This window comes from Dermochelys coriacea, chromosome 3 (assembly GCF_009764565.3).
Source record: "Dermochelys coriacea isolate rDerCor1 chromosome 3, rDerCor1.pri.v4, whole genome shotgun sequence".
In the NCBI taxonomy this organism is placed as follows: Eukaryota; Metazoa; Chordata; order Testudines; family Dermochelyidae; genus Dermochelys; species Dermochelys coriacea.
In genome coordinates, this window is record NC_050070.1 from 127210245 (window position 1) to 127224205 (window position 13961).

Consider the following 13961-nt stretch of genomic DNA (forward strand, 5'->3'; position numbering starts at 1 on the left):
CGTTAGCCGATGCTAGCCACGGTAGTGAGGACGCGCTCCACTGACTTAATGCGCTTAGTGTGGACATAGGCAATCGACTGTTTAAAATTGATTTCTAAAAATCGACTTCTACAAAATCGACCTAATTTCGTAGTGTAGACATACCCTAAGTTAGAAACTCACTGACAACTGTGTCAACTGCCTTTGTCAGCTACTGTTAGTGCATAAATAATCCCATGTTTTCACAAGTACGAATGAATATTCTAACCTTCCTTTTCAATACTAGGTTGTCTGAAGAACAACAGTAAATCTCCCCCACCCCGGGTCACCTATCTATGCTCCTAGGCTATGTCTATGCAACAAAATTATATCAATCTACTTACATCAGCATACAGCCATTAAATCACTTGTGTGGGTGTGTATGCTTTGCTCCTTGTTTTGGCAGTGTGCATCCTCACTAGAAGCACTTGTATCAATTGTATTGTCATTGTGGAGCATTAACAGTCAACATAAGCAATACAGTGTCTACACTGACACTGCGTCAACCTAATTACATTCGCTGTGACTCTTACCACCCTATGTCTACACTATGGACTTTACAGAGGCACAGTGTTATCACTACCGCTGTGCCACTGTAAGGTCTCCTGTGTAGGCGGGAAAGCGCTCTCCTGCCCGACATAATTAAACCACCCCCAATGAGCGACATTAGCTATGTCAGCAGGAGAGCCTCTCCTGCTGACATAGAGCTGTCCACACCAGCCCTTTTGCTGGAGAAACTTATGTTGGTCAGGAGGGTGTTATTTTCACACCCCTGACTCACAAAAGTTTTATTGACAAAAGTGGTATTGTAGACAAAGCCTAAATCGGCATAGAGAGCCACTTACATCAGCAAGAGCCAAATTTAAGGGAAGACAATTTCACAGCTAGGTCGACACAAGGCAGCTTATGTTGATCTAACTGTGTAGTGTAGACCAGGCTTCAGAAATATGCTAACAGTGCTCTCACCTTCCCCAAGCTTGCATTTAAGATATCAGGCATCTCTGCATAGAATCCATGAGATGGGCAACATCACCTCTATGGTCTTGTCTACACATGGAGTTATCCCTGATTAACTATTTCCAGTTAACTTCATATGTGGACATTCTTATTTCAGAATAAGACCGTCCACACATGGAATTAATCAGGAATAGTTACTCAGGGATAACTCCATGTGTAGGTGCATTAGTGTGCACCAGCAGGGTGTAAATTCTAGCCTGCAACAGCACGTTGTGTTAATTAATCTGTGTGGACACCAGTTGGTGCACACTAAAAGTTCCCTAATGTGCATTAATGTAGTATTGTTTGAAGTGGGACTATGTTAATGCACACTAAGGACCTTTTAGAGCATGCTAGTATGTCCACATGGGCCAGTTAGTGCATAGCATACTGGTGCAGGCTAGAAGTTGCACCCCACTGGTGCACGCTAATGCATTGTGTAGCTATGTCTCAAGATACTCTCTCACACACTGTATCTGAGTCTCCCCGGAGAAACACTTTATGCTGAAGCTAAGTCATGGGACTGCCTATTCAACGAGGTTCTGACAAAAACCTGATCACAAAAAGTATCCAATATAAAGTCTTTTTTTAAAGGTTCTTTCAAAATTGGCACATCTGTCCTCCTGCTGCTGGTGCTGCTCCACCCACCATACATTCACATTTACTTTCAAATCTCAGTATATAATATTTCATTTGTCTGCCAATAGTATCATTTGAGAAAGGTCAAAATAAGCTTCTCTTAACTTTCAGCCACTTTAAAACAAATAAAATGGCCTCTCCAAAGAGAACAGATACATTAGTACACTGGGAAACAGAAGAATGCAATTTTACTAATAACTATGTAATAACAAAGCATATGGATATACAATCCTTGCAGGCCAGGTGCTAGTGAGTCTCTCTTTAGTCAAAGCAACACAACCACATACCTTCTCTCACAAGCCCCATACAAGTGCCAGATCATTGTCCCCTAGGGGCTCCAAGGGCATGCACTCTGGCACATAGGCCTGCTCCGTGCAAGCAATTCAGCTGTACCTGTGACCCTTTATAAACCATGGTTCATCCCCTACCCAATTACAGTGTCAATGATGTCCCACCTCCAAAAAATGGCTCCTTCAAATTTTTATTTCACTATTTCTGGATACGTCCAAATGCATGTGTAATATGTAACATAGCATCAACCCCTTCACTTCCTGGGAGCGATATATGAGGTCTGGCAGATGTATTGTTGTTGATCAGACTTTTTATTAGTGTGCTCTTGTATATCTAGCTATATTTGCGATGTTACTGAGCATATCTGATCACATTAACTCCTAGTGTAACACCAATGAAGTCAATGGAGTTAAACCAGGGATGAATTAGGTCTAATGGCCTGTGTATTTGGGGAGATTATGGACACAAGGACACTGAATGAACCACTGTCTGTACTAGTTCCAACTTGCTAGCTCAGCCTTGTGCTCTGACCCACTCCTTTTTGGAACGGTCTATAATACAAACGCATGATTATTAGGGGGCTCTCTCACAGAGTTCCATAAAAATCATTTCTGGAAAAGAGCGTGTGTCCTTTTCTCCTGTTCCAAAGTGCCCCATCCCTCCAGTGTTGCACATCAATTGGCTGCTGCAACCATCTCTGTAGTGAGGGGCATTTCAGTAGTGCTCTCAGGTGAGTCTCAGAGTACGTCACTTCAGGATGAAAGGCATTATATTTATACACACACACACACACACACACACGTAAGACAATACAATTTGGGGAAAGGAACTTAATGCAGCCTAACACATTAGAAGGAGAGAGCTTTATTTTTTTTAATTACAGAGATTACAGAACACCCACGCTCATATCTACTCGTGTAGCACACAAGCACACTAGTATCTGCCAACCTCAAAAAATTGAAATTGGTTGTCTCTCCAACTGTCTCTCCATCCTTCTAATTTCCTCCCTCCCTAATATCCTTGAATGAGTTGTTTACAATCACTGCCTTAACTTCCTGTCCTCTAACTCACACCTTGCTCCCCTCCAACTTGGCTTCCTTCCTCTCACCTCACTGAACCAGCTCTCACCAGCATCTCGCTTCTCTTCCTGCCCACAACTCATCAGGATCTCTTTTGCTTTGTCCTCCTTCTCGACCATTCTGCACTCTGAAACACAGCTGTCACTTTCTCCTCCATGACATCCATCGTACCATGACTTTCATAGTCCTGTCCTTCTTTGGCTGTCCTCCTATTTCTCTGACTCTTTCAGTGTTTCCTCTGGTGGTTTCTCCTCGTCCTTCCCTCTCTCCTGTCAATGGGGGATCCAGAACTCTATTTTATACTTGGAGGACCTCTTCTGCTCACACTGATTCAATTACTATCTTTAGGTCAATGACTCACAAATCTACATCTCCATACTTGACCCATCTTTCTTAGTTTCGTCCTGTACATCTGACTACGTCTCCAACATGTTACCTTGGATAGCTTGCCATCAGTTTAAATTTAACATGGCCAAAACTGAGCTCCATATATTATTTTTCCTTCTCTGCTACTTTCTCCATTGGTGGTAACATCAACATTCTTCCCTGTGCTCAAACTTGCATTCTTAAAGTCATCTTTGACTTCTCCATATTCTTCTGTTCAAACATCTGGATTGTTCCAGTCTTGCTGAATCTTCCTCCACAATTTAAAAAAAATACCAGCCTTCCCATCTGTCCAGGTAGCTAAAATACTTATCTATGAATTATTGGCCATCTGCTTGACAGCTGTAATCACCTCCTCCCCGACCTCTCCGATACCCATATTGCTCTGGTCTGTTCAAAATGGATCTGTGATGATCTGAACCTAAATTATGTGATAAGGTTCTAGGATTCTCTGACACCCTACCAGAGCAGACTGGAATTATCCCAGTAGCTTCATTTACATGGGTTTCAGTGAAACAAATATGAAAATGTCAGGTTTCAGAGTAGCAGCCGTGTTAGTCTGTATTCACAAAAAGGAAAGGAGTACTTTTGGCACCTTAGAGACTAACAAATTTATTTGAGCATAAATAAATTTATTTAATTTATTTGCTCAAATAAATCTGTTAGTCTCTCAGGTGCCACAAGTACTCCTTTTCTTTTTGCAAATATGAAAATGAGTAATATAAACACAGGGGCTTCTGTACTAACTATTTATCTTTACATTAAATTAAATTTATGTTTTCCCTACATTTCAGTTTTTAATAAGACACAATTTCTTGTCTTGACAACACAGTTGTATCATGGAAGTTATCTGGGTCATACTGGAAGTTTTGTATGATCAGGAGGGGCTATTTGCTATTCAGCAGAACAGAATTCACCAAATAACCTACTATGAGTGGGGGAGTGTGCAAGACCTATTAGCGTTGTGTGACAAACACATTAGCCAGATGCTTCTACTCAATGGTCCCTAGTGAAAAAATTAACAATTTTGACATTTAAACTGTCATCTTTATGTTTCAGAGTTAACAGTCTTAGGAAATGAATGGGATGGTTCACACCTATAAGAGCTATTATTTCAGGATGTCTGCAGATTCAGAAAAAAACACTTCATCAGTTTCTATGCTAGGACTTCAGCGTTTTCTTCACAACCAGTAGAGCACCAAACAATTTTGTTAAGGGGAAGCATAACTTCTGGAGCACATTTCTATGCAAGAGATAGATACCACTGTAAATTCCACCGGTGTGGAATTGCAAAATATACATGACCCTGCATATATAGCACGGAGAACATTGATGACACCTAAATAACAAACACCCCCACCACCACCTATAATTTTTGGTTAATCAGTAGCTTAGAATTTACTTTCAGCATCTACTGTTAGTGGTGGCATCATTGCTAGAATAGAATTATCTGCTTATCCATGTTTTGCCTTTTTTATTTAATGGACATAATTCTGAGAGCATTTATTAAAATAACAGTTTAATTGCAAAGTCTTTAGACACTGATTTCTGTTCTGGTTTAACATATGTTAACAGTGTGTGGCAAAAGTAATTTCTGAACATGAACTATATGGGGCAGTAATAGTATATGTTTGGGGCTGGGCTCTCATTTATTCCAAGGCCTGTTTCTAGCACTCTGGCAGTACAAAGGCCCCTCTGCCAGAGTGGTGTGAATGAGAACCAGACAAAGGGGAGAATTATTTTAAAGAATTATTAAATTCATCTAGCTAAAGCTCTTTACTTAATCTACAAATGGAACAACTGAAAAGGCTTACACACAATGTATCTGAACCAAACTAGGATATAAAAAAAGCAGGCTTTTTTGTCCCCCCCCCACCTCCCTCAAGTGTGTGTGTGTGTGTATATAGAGTGCATTAAACAAAGCAGAATAATGTCTAACTTAAGAAATATTTCCATTTTTGAACATATCCACTCAAAAATATAAGCAAATCTTAATTAATAGGCATATGGTATATATCGTGGGATGGGTGAGGGTGGAATACAAGAATGAGGGCAGGTCTACATTACCGCTTATGTCGATATAACTTATGTCGCTCAGGGGTGTGAAGAAGCCACCCCCTCCCGAGCGACGCAAATTACACTGACCTAAGCACTGTCTACACCGGCGCTATGTCAGCAGAAGACACTCTCCTGCAAACAGAGGTTCTGTCTCTCACGGAGGTGGAGCAATTATGCCGGTGGGAGAGCTCTCTCCTGTTGGCATTGAGCCTCTTCACCAGATGCACAACAGCGACGCAGCTGCATCAGTGAAGATGCGCCAATGTAGTGCTTCTAGAGTAGACTAGCTCTAAGAGAAAATAAATTAGGCCCTATCTCCACACAAAGTTGCAGATTTTAACTAATTCAGTTGAAAAAAAAAAAACAAAAAAAAATACCCTTAGCTAAACTGATGCCAGCTTGTGTGAGGACCAGGCCTTAGCCTGGGAGCCACTTCCCCTCATGGAAAATCTGAAAACATTCTGGGCCTCATTCTCCACTGCCTTGTACCCTGCACAGTTATTTACACTAGTGCAAAATGAGTGTGTAATGTTATCATTCTGAATGCCTATCAGTTTAAAACTGCTTTGCACAGGTGGAAATGATGACACGGGACAAAACACTGAAGAATAAGGTTCTGTGTAAAGAAACAATTCTGCCTATGTGTCATTTCCCTGCCCCACCCCCTACCCCCCTTTGCTTTTCTTCTCTCCTCCGAAACCCAGGCCTCTTTGGCATCCTCTCCCCCCCTCCCCCCAAAATGAGCAACTTTGCATCACCAATCACTTGAAAATCTTAGCTTTGATTTTTTCTTAATTATTTTTCCATAAAATTGTAATTCTTTAAAAAAAAAAGTTGATTGCACTTAACTTTGTCTCTGTTGATGCTCTGTCAGTTTAATTGCATGAAATTGGTTTTGAATTCATTTTCAAGTGGCACTTTCCCCTTTTCATGTTTAAAAGGTCACTTCTTCATTTCAGTTTTATTTTTCTCTCACATCTCTGTGAACAATCTCTTCTGCTTCAGTCAGGCTCATAGTAACAAGGAATGAGCCAAGATATATTTGTCTTAGGCCAGGCAAACAGGGACCCATGTGGCCTACCTTTAGGCTGGGGCAGGATAAAAGGCGAACACGGCCTCCTCACAGTTTGGTGACATCTCCACTAATCCTCCCTTCGTTTGGAAACAATTACAAAAGTCACCTGAAAGTGTCTACTGAGGAAGTTTTCTAGAAGAGTTAGGTGGGCCATCATGCTGCTCTCACACTGGTTGAAATTAATAGTAGCTCCACTGGTTTCCATGGAGTTACTCAACATTTACAATTGTGTAGGTAAGTGCAGAGTTTGGCGCTTTGTGTTCAGAATCCAGAGAGACAATAGTTTGTGCTTAGTGCATGGCACAGAGCACAGCAAGTTTTTTTATGCAAATAGATGTTTAAATGTTATTTTGTTAATGAAGTGCAATACACAAGTGTATTTGTGCGACTTAACACATTCATTTATGTACTGTGCTTGAAGGGTTATATATTCATCTCTGCACAGATAGACAACATGAGATCTATACACTGCTTATATTACATCTAAACCCTCTTTTCAAATCTTTACTGGTGCATAGATCTTGTCCTAATCCTCTGCACAGTGGTGAATTTCACCTTCTATGAATAAAGTGCTGGTGAGAAAATTGGCAAGTGCAGATTATAGTAGACAACATTCAGTTGTGGAGCAGAGCAAGAGGGAAACATGAATATTGCCTACAAATTAGATTCTTGGCAATGGCATAAACTGGCTTTGATCAGGTGACCCTGTTTAAGAAAACCTGATTACATAGTGCAATATAAGGGTGTGTGATACACTGTTCCACATGTATGTAGGACTCCCAGGGAAGCTCCTGACTGCAAACTGATGGCAGGCTGAGACTCTTGAGGATTTAAAGATTTTATAGATTAAACACATATATGCAAGAATAACTGTGCAGGAAACTTTCCCCTCTAACCTGAATCAAAATGTCATTATTCCATTTCTTTATGTATTATTAACCATATATAGAGAACAACTCTAGGCGAGGCTGTGAAAAGCCTTTGGCTGCAATGCTACTAGTATACTAAACATACCCAGCTAAACCTCTATTTTTTAGCAGACACAATCAATACTTTCACTGAGATGTGACCATGTCAGAGAAACATATATGAACTAAAAACAGCTGACTGACTCAATCCAGATAAGAGATAATACACAGAGAGAGAGAGGAGACCTCTGAGGAGCTGGGTGGGACAATGTCCTCATCCTCCACTTTCCAGTCACCAAGGTAACGTTGAAGTCCTGAGGTTCTGTTGGACTCAACATTGCTCCTGGATACTCATATAGCAACAATGAAGAGAAATTCCTTCTTTCAAATTCAACTACTCAGAAGTGTGTGCTCATTCCTCTCAGACAGAGACCCAGCCATTGATCCAGGCTTTTGTCACTTCCAGGTTCGATGCAGCACATCCTACCCTTGGCTAACTATTGAGGTTCATGTGGGAAACCTCTACTGGGGCAACGCACAGGAACCCACCTTTTAATAATAATTTTTTAAAAAGCACATCACACTGTGCTCCAATAACTTCCCCATTACATTTCAGATCCACTTCAAGGTCCTGGCCCTACAGTTGCCTTAAACCCTTACCTAAGACTCAGCTCATGATCTCCATCCCGGACACAGCTCTCCTTTATAATGACAAAAGCTGAAAGATCCCATGGTGAACTTTTGCAAGCAAGGGGCAGTGCAACTCTTTACCGTTAGAGAGGATGACTAGCTCAAACTTGACCAATTTTAGAGCACAATGTAAGAACCATCATTTTGTCCTCTCAGAAACAATGGTGGAAGAATGACTAGGCAACATCTTTCATTGGGGAAGATGCAAAATATTAACTAACAATGGCTGAATTAGAGTGGTGGACACTTTATGGACACAACTACTGCAATTGTAAATTATATAACATGCATCTAGATAACCATGATGATGAGTTCATTAGAAATGCCAGGAAAAGGAAAATAAGATATTCTGATAACTATAGGTATCAAAATCTGACCACACTTTGACAATATAACAACTCTGAATAGAGAGAATAAAAGCTATAATCAAATGCTTCAGCCACAGTTTTCACAGCAAAAAGATTTTTAACGTAAAATGAATTTTAAAAACCCAACATGTTAACTAGAGTTAATTGAAAATTTTCATCTAAAAATATTTTGATGAACAAGTGTTTTTTTTAACTATAACAAAGTTTTTGTGAGAACATTCATTTCCCCCCTTTTCCTTCTTGCCATTAGAAGCAGAAAAACGGGTGGAGAAAGGAAAGAGTGGAAAAAAGGGGTGTGTGGGGGTGGGGGGGACAGATGAAGAGAAAAAAATAAAAACCTTGACATTTTTGTTGTAAAGTGGCCTTAGCAGACCAGAGATTATAGCCATAAGTGCTTAAGTAAACTCTTCAGAGGGATTCCTTGTTTTTTTGTCTTTTGTTTATAGAATAACATGCTACTCCAGGAGTGCCTGATTTCTTGCTAGCAACTTGTCATTCACTAGTCTGGTAATACCCATATCAAACTCATTGCTCATCAGTGCTGGACCAAGGAAACTGTGTGGGACCAAAAAAAAATACTCTCTTAGTACTGACTGGGGTGTGTGTGTGTTGCTGCCTTTTAGTGGCTGACCCAAGGACAGGATTTTGGCACTCCTAGTTTTTGAAGTAGAAGGACGAGGCTCTAGCCTGAGCTCCCCAGATATGTATGTATTTAGTAACTCTGTCTTCAGCACAGGGATTTATTACAACTGGATTGATTCTAGAGGGTTCAAATTTTGTATCATATCAGGAGCTCATTGCAGGACTGGGACCTAATGTATAAATGAAAATGAATCTGATGACTACAGTCTAGCCCAGTGGTAGGCAACATGCGGCCTGTCAGGGTAATCCCCTGGCAGGGAGTGAGACAGTTTATTTACATTGACCGTTGGTAGGCACGGCCGCCCACAGCTCCCATTGGCCTTGATTCTCTGTTCCCGGCCACTGAGAGCTGAGGGCGGCCACGCCTGCAGACAGTCAATGTAAACCACTGGGCTAGCCCCGATAGACATCTAGACTTACAGTAAAACATCTCTATTCAGTTTGGCATAATTGGTGAGCCCTACTCATGTGGAGAGAGGTTCCAGACTGGAATAGCAGCGATGTTGCAGGTCAGGACTGAGGGGCCTCAGAGGAATGCTGCAGAAAAGCTTGCATAGCAGCTGCTTGTGGTCCAGAAGTTCGAGTACAGGAGTGAGTGCCAGGAACCCACAAGTTCTAATCTCAGCTCTGACTGTAATTCCCTCTGTGACTCTGTTATTTAACTTTATCTGTAAAACTACGAATACATCTCTTTCCCCAGAATATTGTCAGGATTCATTCATGACTGTAAAGTGGTGTGAAGATTAAAAACAGCATGTAAAACACGTTGTGTTCTTATAACTAGAACTTTCAAGCTAAATATAAAAATAAGTAGGAACAACCTTGCCTTTGGTATCCTATAATTCCCCAGCCAAAAACATATAACTATTCTTGTCCTGGAAGTTGTTAGGTTAGGTTATAGTTTGGTAAAATTATCAGATATGTTAGGCAGAAAAAATCCATATGCAACTGTGCCCCTAGTTCATACATGCAATTACAGTCAGATGCACAAATGAGGTAACTCCATTAACAAAGGATCAATTGTACACAGTTGTGAGCAATCTAAGTAATGGCATGTGCACACAACCGAACATCTAAATTGTCTGAAGACCTGCTCCTAGACTGCAACATTTAATTTGACATGAAAAGATGGAGACTGACAACATAATAGAGCGTAATTTTTTTCATCACAGTGTAAACAAGGTTTAGGTGTCCAGTATATGAAATGTCTTTTGGATATAACTGACTTCATTAAATTAAAAAACAGACAGATGTAACCAGTGAATTCATAATCATAAGACTGTTTTGACTTCTCTCTAGAGCATGTAGTACCCTGGAAAAGAACGCAAACTGCAAATTAAACCTTCAGTTACGTTCAGCAACCTGACAGACTGGCCCAAGAAATACTGCTATGTCTAGCAGATTGGAAGAGTGATGTGTTCATTGCACAGAGGTGTGAAGGACCCAGCCCACCCCAGCTCATCTCACAGAGCACAGCTGGTGAACTGTACACAAAGGGAGAAGCAAGCAGGAGGGGGAAGAAGGGGCCTGAGGTAAACTAGGACACATCTTTGCCTTCCATCATCCCCTCCCACCCCTTCCTTCCATGCAGTTTTGGTTGCCACATCACCAGAAAAGGATTTTCAACTCATGGAGCATTCTGGGAAGCGTTGGATCAATTTGCGAAAAAATATATAAAGGGATCCAGGAGCACAAGTGAGCTTTCTCAGTGAGGTTCGGCGTCCATCACTCACCCTTAAACACAGTCATTGCAACACAAGACCGTTCGAAAGCTTTCATTTGTGCTGAAGATATTAGTCATAATGATGATATTAAACAATTAGACATGTACATCATAAGCAAAATGTGGTGTCCTCTGGGGCTGCAGCCAACTGGCATACAGGACGCACTGGGCAACAGCGGGTGGGAAGGGAAAATGTTGTATTGACACACTAGGGAAAATTCTGTTGACAGTCTCTTTTTTTTTAAATCAGCTTCTCCCCTCAGAAAATGCTTCTTCCAACCACCTGTCTTTCTCCTATATGTGTAGACCCTCAGACTCCCCCATCTGCTCCATTCTCCACAGAAGCTGTGTGTGAAAGGCAGAAGACATAGGATAGAGTCAGGGAGGTGATCCTCCCAGCTGTAGGGGCACCTCATTCTTACACAGTGCTTTTTGTTGTTGTTGTTGTTTAAAAGCAACTTTAGGAACTTTAATTAAGTATGGTTAATTAAATCTTACAACACCCTCTAAGATACATTATCATTCCCATTTTACAGGCATGGTCATTGAGACATTAGTAACTTCACTGTCACGCAGCCATGAAATGAAACGAAACAACAATCCCAAGCCAGTTTCCTGCTGGCAGGGAAGGAAGAGTGAGATATATTCATTCCTATTCTTTTCTTTTGGGAGGTGCTCTGGGATGGACACTATGTCCTTCCAGTTTCTTATATTTGTGCCCACTGCCAGAGAGTGGGTCAGATTCTCAAATACAGTCTGGCCCCTTTGTGCTACTTGGTATCTTGGTGGGAGGGGGACCCTCAACGGATGTAAAGCCAGTGAAGCCAATGTTTCAGCCAGCCCCATTCCCCCTCAACCCAGGCGCAGGATTCATACTACAGAAAGAATTGAGAAGGGGCAGAGGAGAAAGCTCCTAAGGAAACATAGGCCCATGTGGCCTAAGTAGAGCAGCCCCCTAGAGCAGCTCCCACCTGGACCATTGCTGGGGCAGACTGGGCCACGGAATCTTGGAAATCAGTTATGGCTGCCTCCCAGTAGCTCCCCCCGCCACTCTCTTACACCAAATGGCGTTTGGACACAGGGGAACATCAATCCTAGACAGAGCAAGAACTATGTCATTAAAGTAGCATTATTTGAAAGCACAAGTTTCTTAAATACAAAAGTGTTACGTACCATTTTCAGTGGCCCACATCGGTTGCTCCGAAGGACATTGGCTGACTGTGCTGCACCGGTTCTCACAACAGGACGCGAAGGAAAAGACTTAGCTGCAACCACTGTAAAGTAACATCAAAACCTCAGTAATAATGTTCTGCGTGGAGTTAAAACCCCATTGAAATAGATAGGTGTAAACTCATGCTTCAATTAACATGACAAAGGAAAAGCCCTCACCTAAGACAAAAAGAGCATCAGAGAGCTTTTGCTGAGTATTGTTTTGGTTAGGGTATAGAGATATTATATATCTATATCTATCTGTGTGGAAAGCCAGAACTGACAAAAACAAAAACTGGGAATGACAGAGGTAGGGAGCAAGCAGCTGAAAGCATGGTGTCTGACCTTGGAAAAAAACATGGGGAAAGGTTTTTGGGTTAGGTATGCAGGCTGAAATGAGTGGGTTCTTGGTGCTATGAGTAAAGGAAACTATTTCCTGCTATTTAAGTCATTCAAAGAGACACTGAACTTTGTACATTCTTTGTAGACAAACAAAACTGCATCAAAGAAATACCCAAATATCACCAATTTCTCCCCTTAACTGGAACAGTCTGCTAGTCCTAGAATTTTTAACTAGCCACTCTGGTCAACAAGGATAACAGTAATAAGAATTTCTCCCTGTGTTATAAATAATGTTGCCACTCTCAACTAGAATATGATTTTTTATTGTATCGACTCAATATAATCTTCCTATTTGCTTGAGTCTTGAGGATTCACTCTTTCCACTTTGACTTCAAGAGCTTGCAACTCCAATTCTAGCCTTAAAGCATGTTCATGGCAAACATAATTTCCCCCAATCTTACCAGAGTAAAGGGCCAAACCACCCCCTTCTGTGGAAAAACTCACCAAAGGGAACAAAACCCTCACAAAATAGCAAAAATGCTATTTTGACACATTGAAAACCAAGCTGGGTGAACTCAGTGAAAGATGAGTGGGAGAAAAGAGAAACCAGCAGCCATGTGGAAAAGGCAAGGCCCGGGGTTTGACCTTAGAAGCATGCACCACCCAAAATTCCATGGGAAATCCTGGCTCCAATTTCATGCAATACATGGCCTGCTGTATATTCTCCTGGGGATACCCTAAAAATGGCAGCATGGTTAGTTCAGTGGCTGTATCATCATTGATCTCCTGGTCTGTGGCTGCATAGTATTACCCATCCCTCCCACTAGAGGGTCCAACAATGCTGCAAGATCAGTTCTACTGGGTTGTCCATTTAAAAGTGAGGGTTTCACAGGGGAGCAGCCACATAGAACATGGTCTCACAAGGGTAAGCAAAAACTAACACATCTTCCCTGTCTATGGATTAATACCATGCAAACCCATGACATTTTACACATTTTCCAGAACCCTAGCTCTTGATACAATGGTCATGTACCAAAATCAGAGCCCAAGTTCACAAAAAGATTAATGAACTTCAGCCAACACACGGGGGGGGGGGGGATAGCTCAGTGGTTTGAGCATTGGCCTGCTAAACCCAGGGTTGTGAGTTCATTCCTTGAGGGGGCCATTTAGGGATCTGGGGCAAAAATTGGGGATTGGTCCTGCTTTGAGCAGGAGGTTGGACTAGATGATCTCCTGAGGTTCCTTCCAACCCTGATAGTCTATGATTCACTATGGCAAGCTTGCCTTGCATTTTGAGTTTATAATTAAACCTGACCTCAAGTACATTTTACTTATGCTTGGTCTTCGTTTATGAATATTTCTACGCGCTTCTAGCTAACGTCATTCTAACACATTGGGATGTGACATTTATTCTCTTCAAACTGAAAAATATTCCATTTATTTTAAAGAAAAACATGCTATAGTCTTAGTCTCTAACACTCAAATGAACTGCAGCAGTGAGGCAAGTGACCTAGGGAAACCCTGCTCCAATTTAAATAA

General features: G+C 41.4%; 1 protein-coding gene across 4 annotated transcripts in view; it reads right to left on the reverse strand.

Moving 5' to 3' along the window:
* The window catches only part of LOC119852832, a 137099-nt gene that overhangs the window by 38163 nt on the left and 84975 nt on the right, over positions 1-13961 (reverse strand). For all 4 annotated transcript variants that reach the window (XM_043511282.1, XM_038394675.2, XM_043511281.1 and 1 more), the window contains one exon: positions 12045-12145. In XM_043511282.1, the coding sequence (XP_043367217.1) occupies positions 12045-12145 (101 nt within the window). The remainder of the gene's footprint in view (positions 1-12044; positions 12146-13961) is intronic.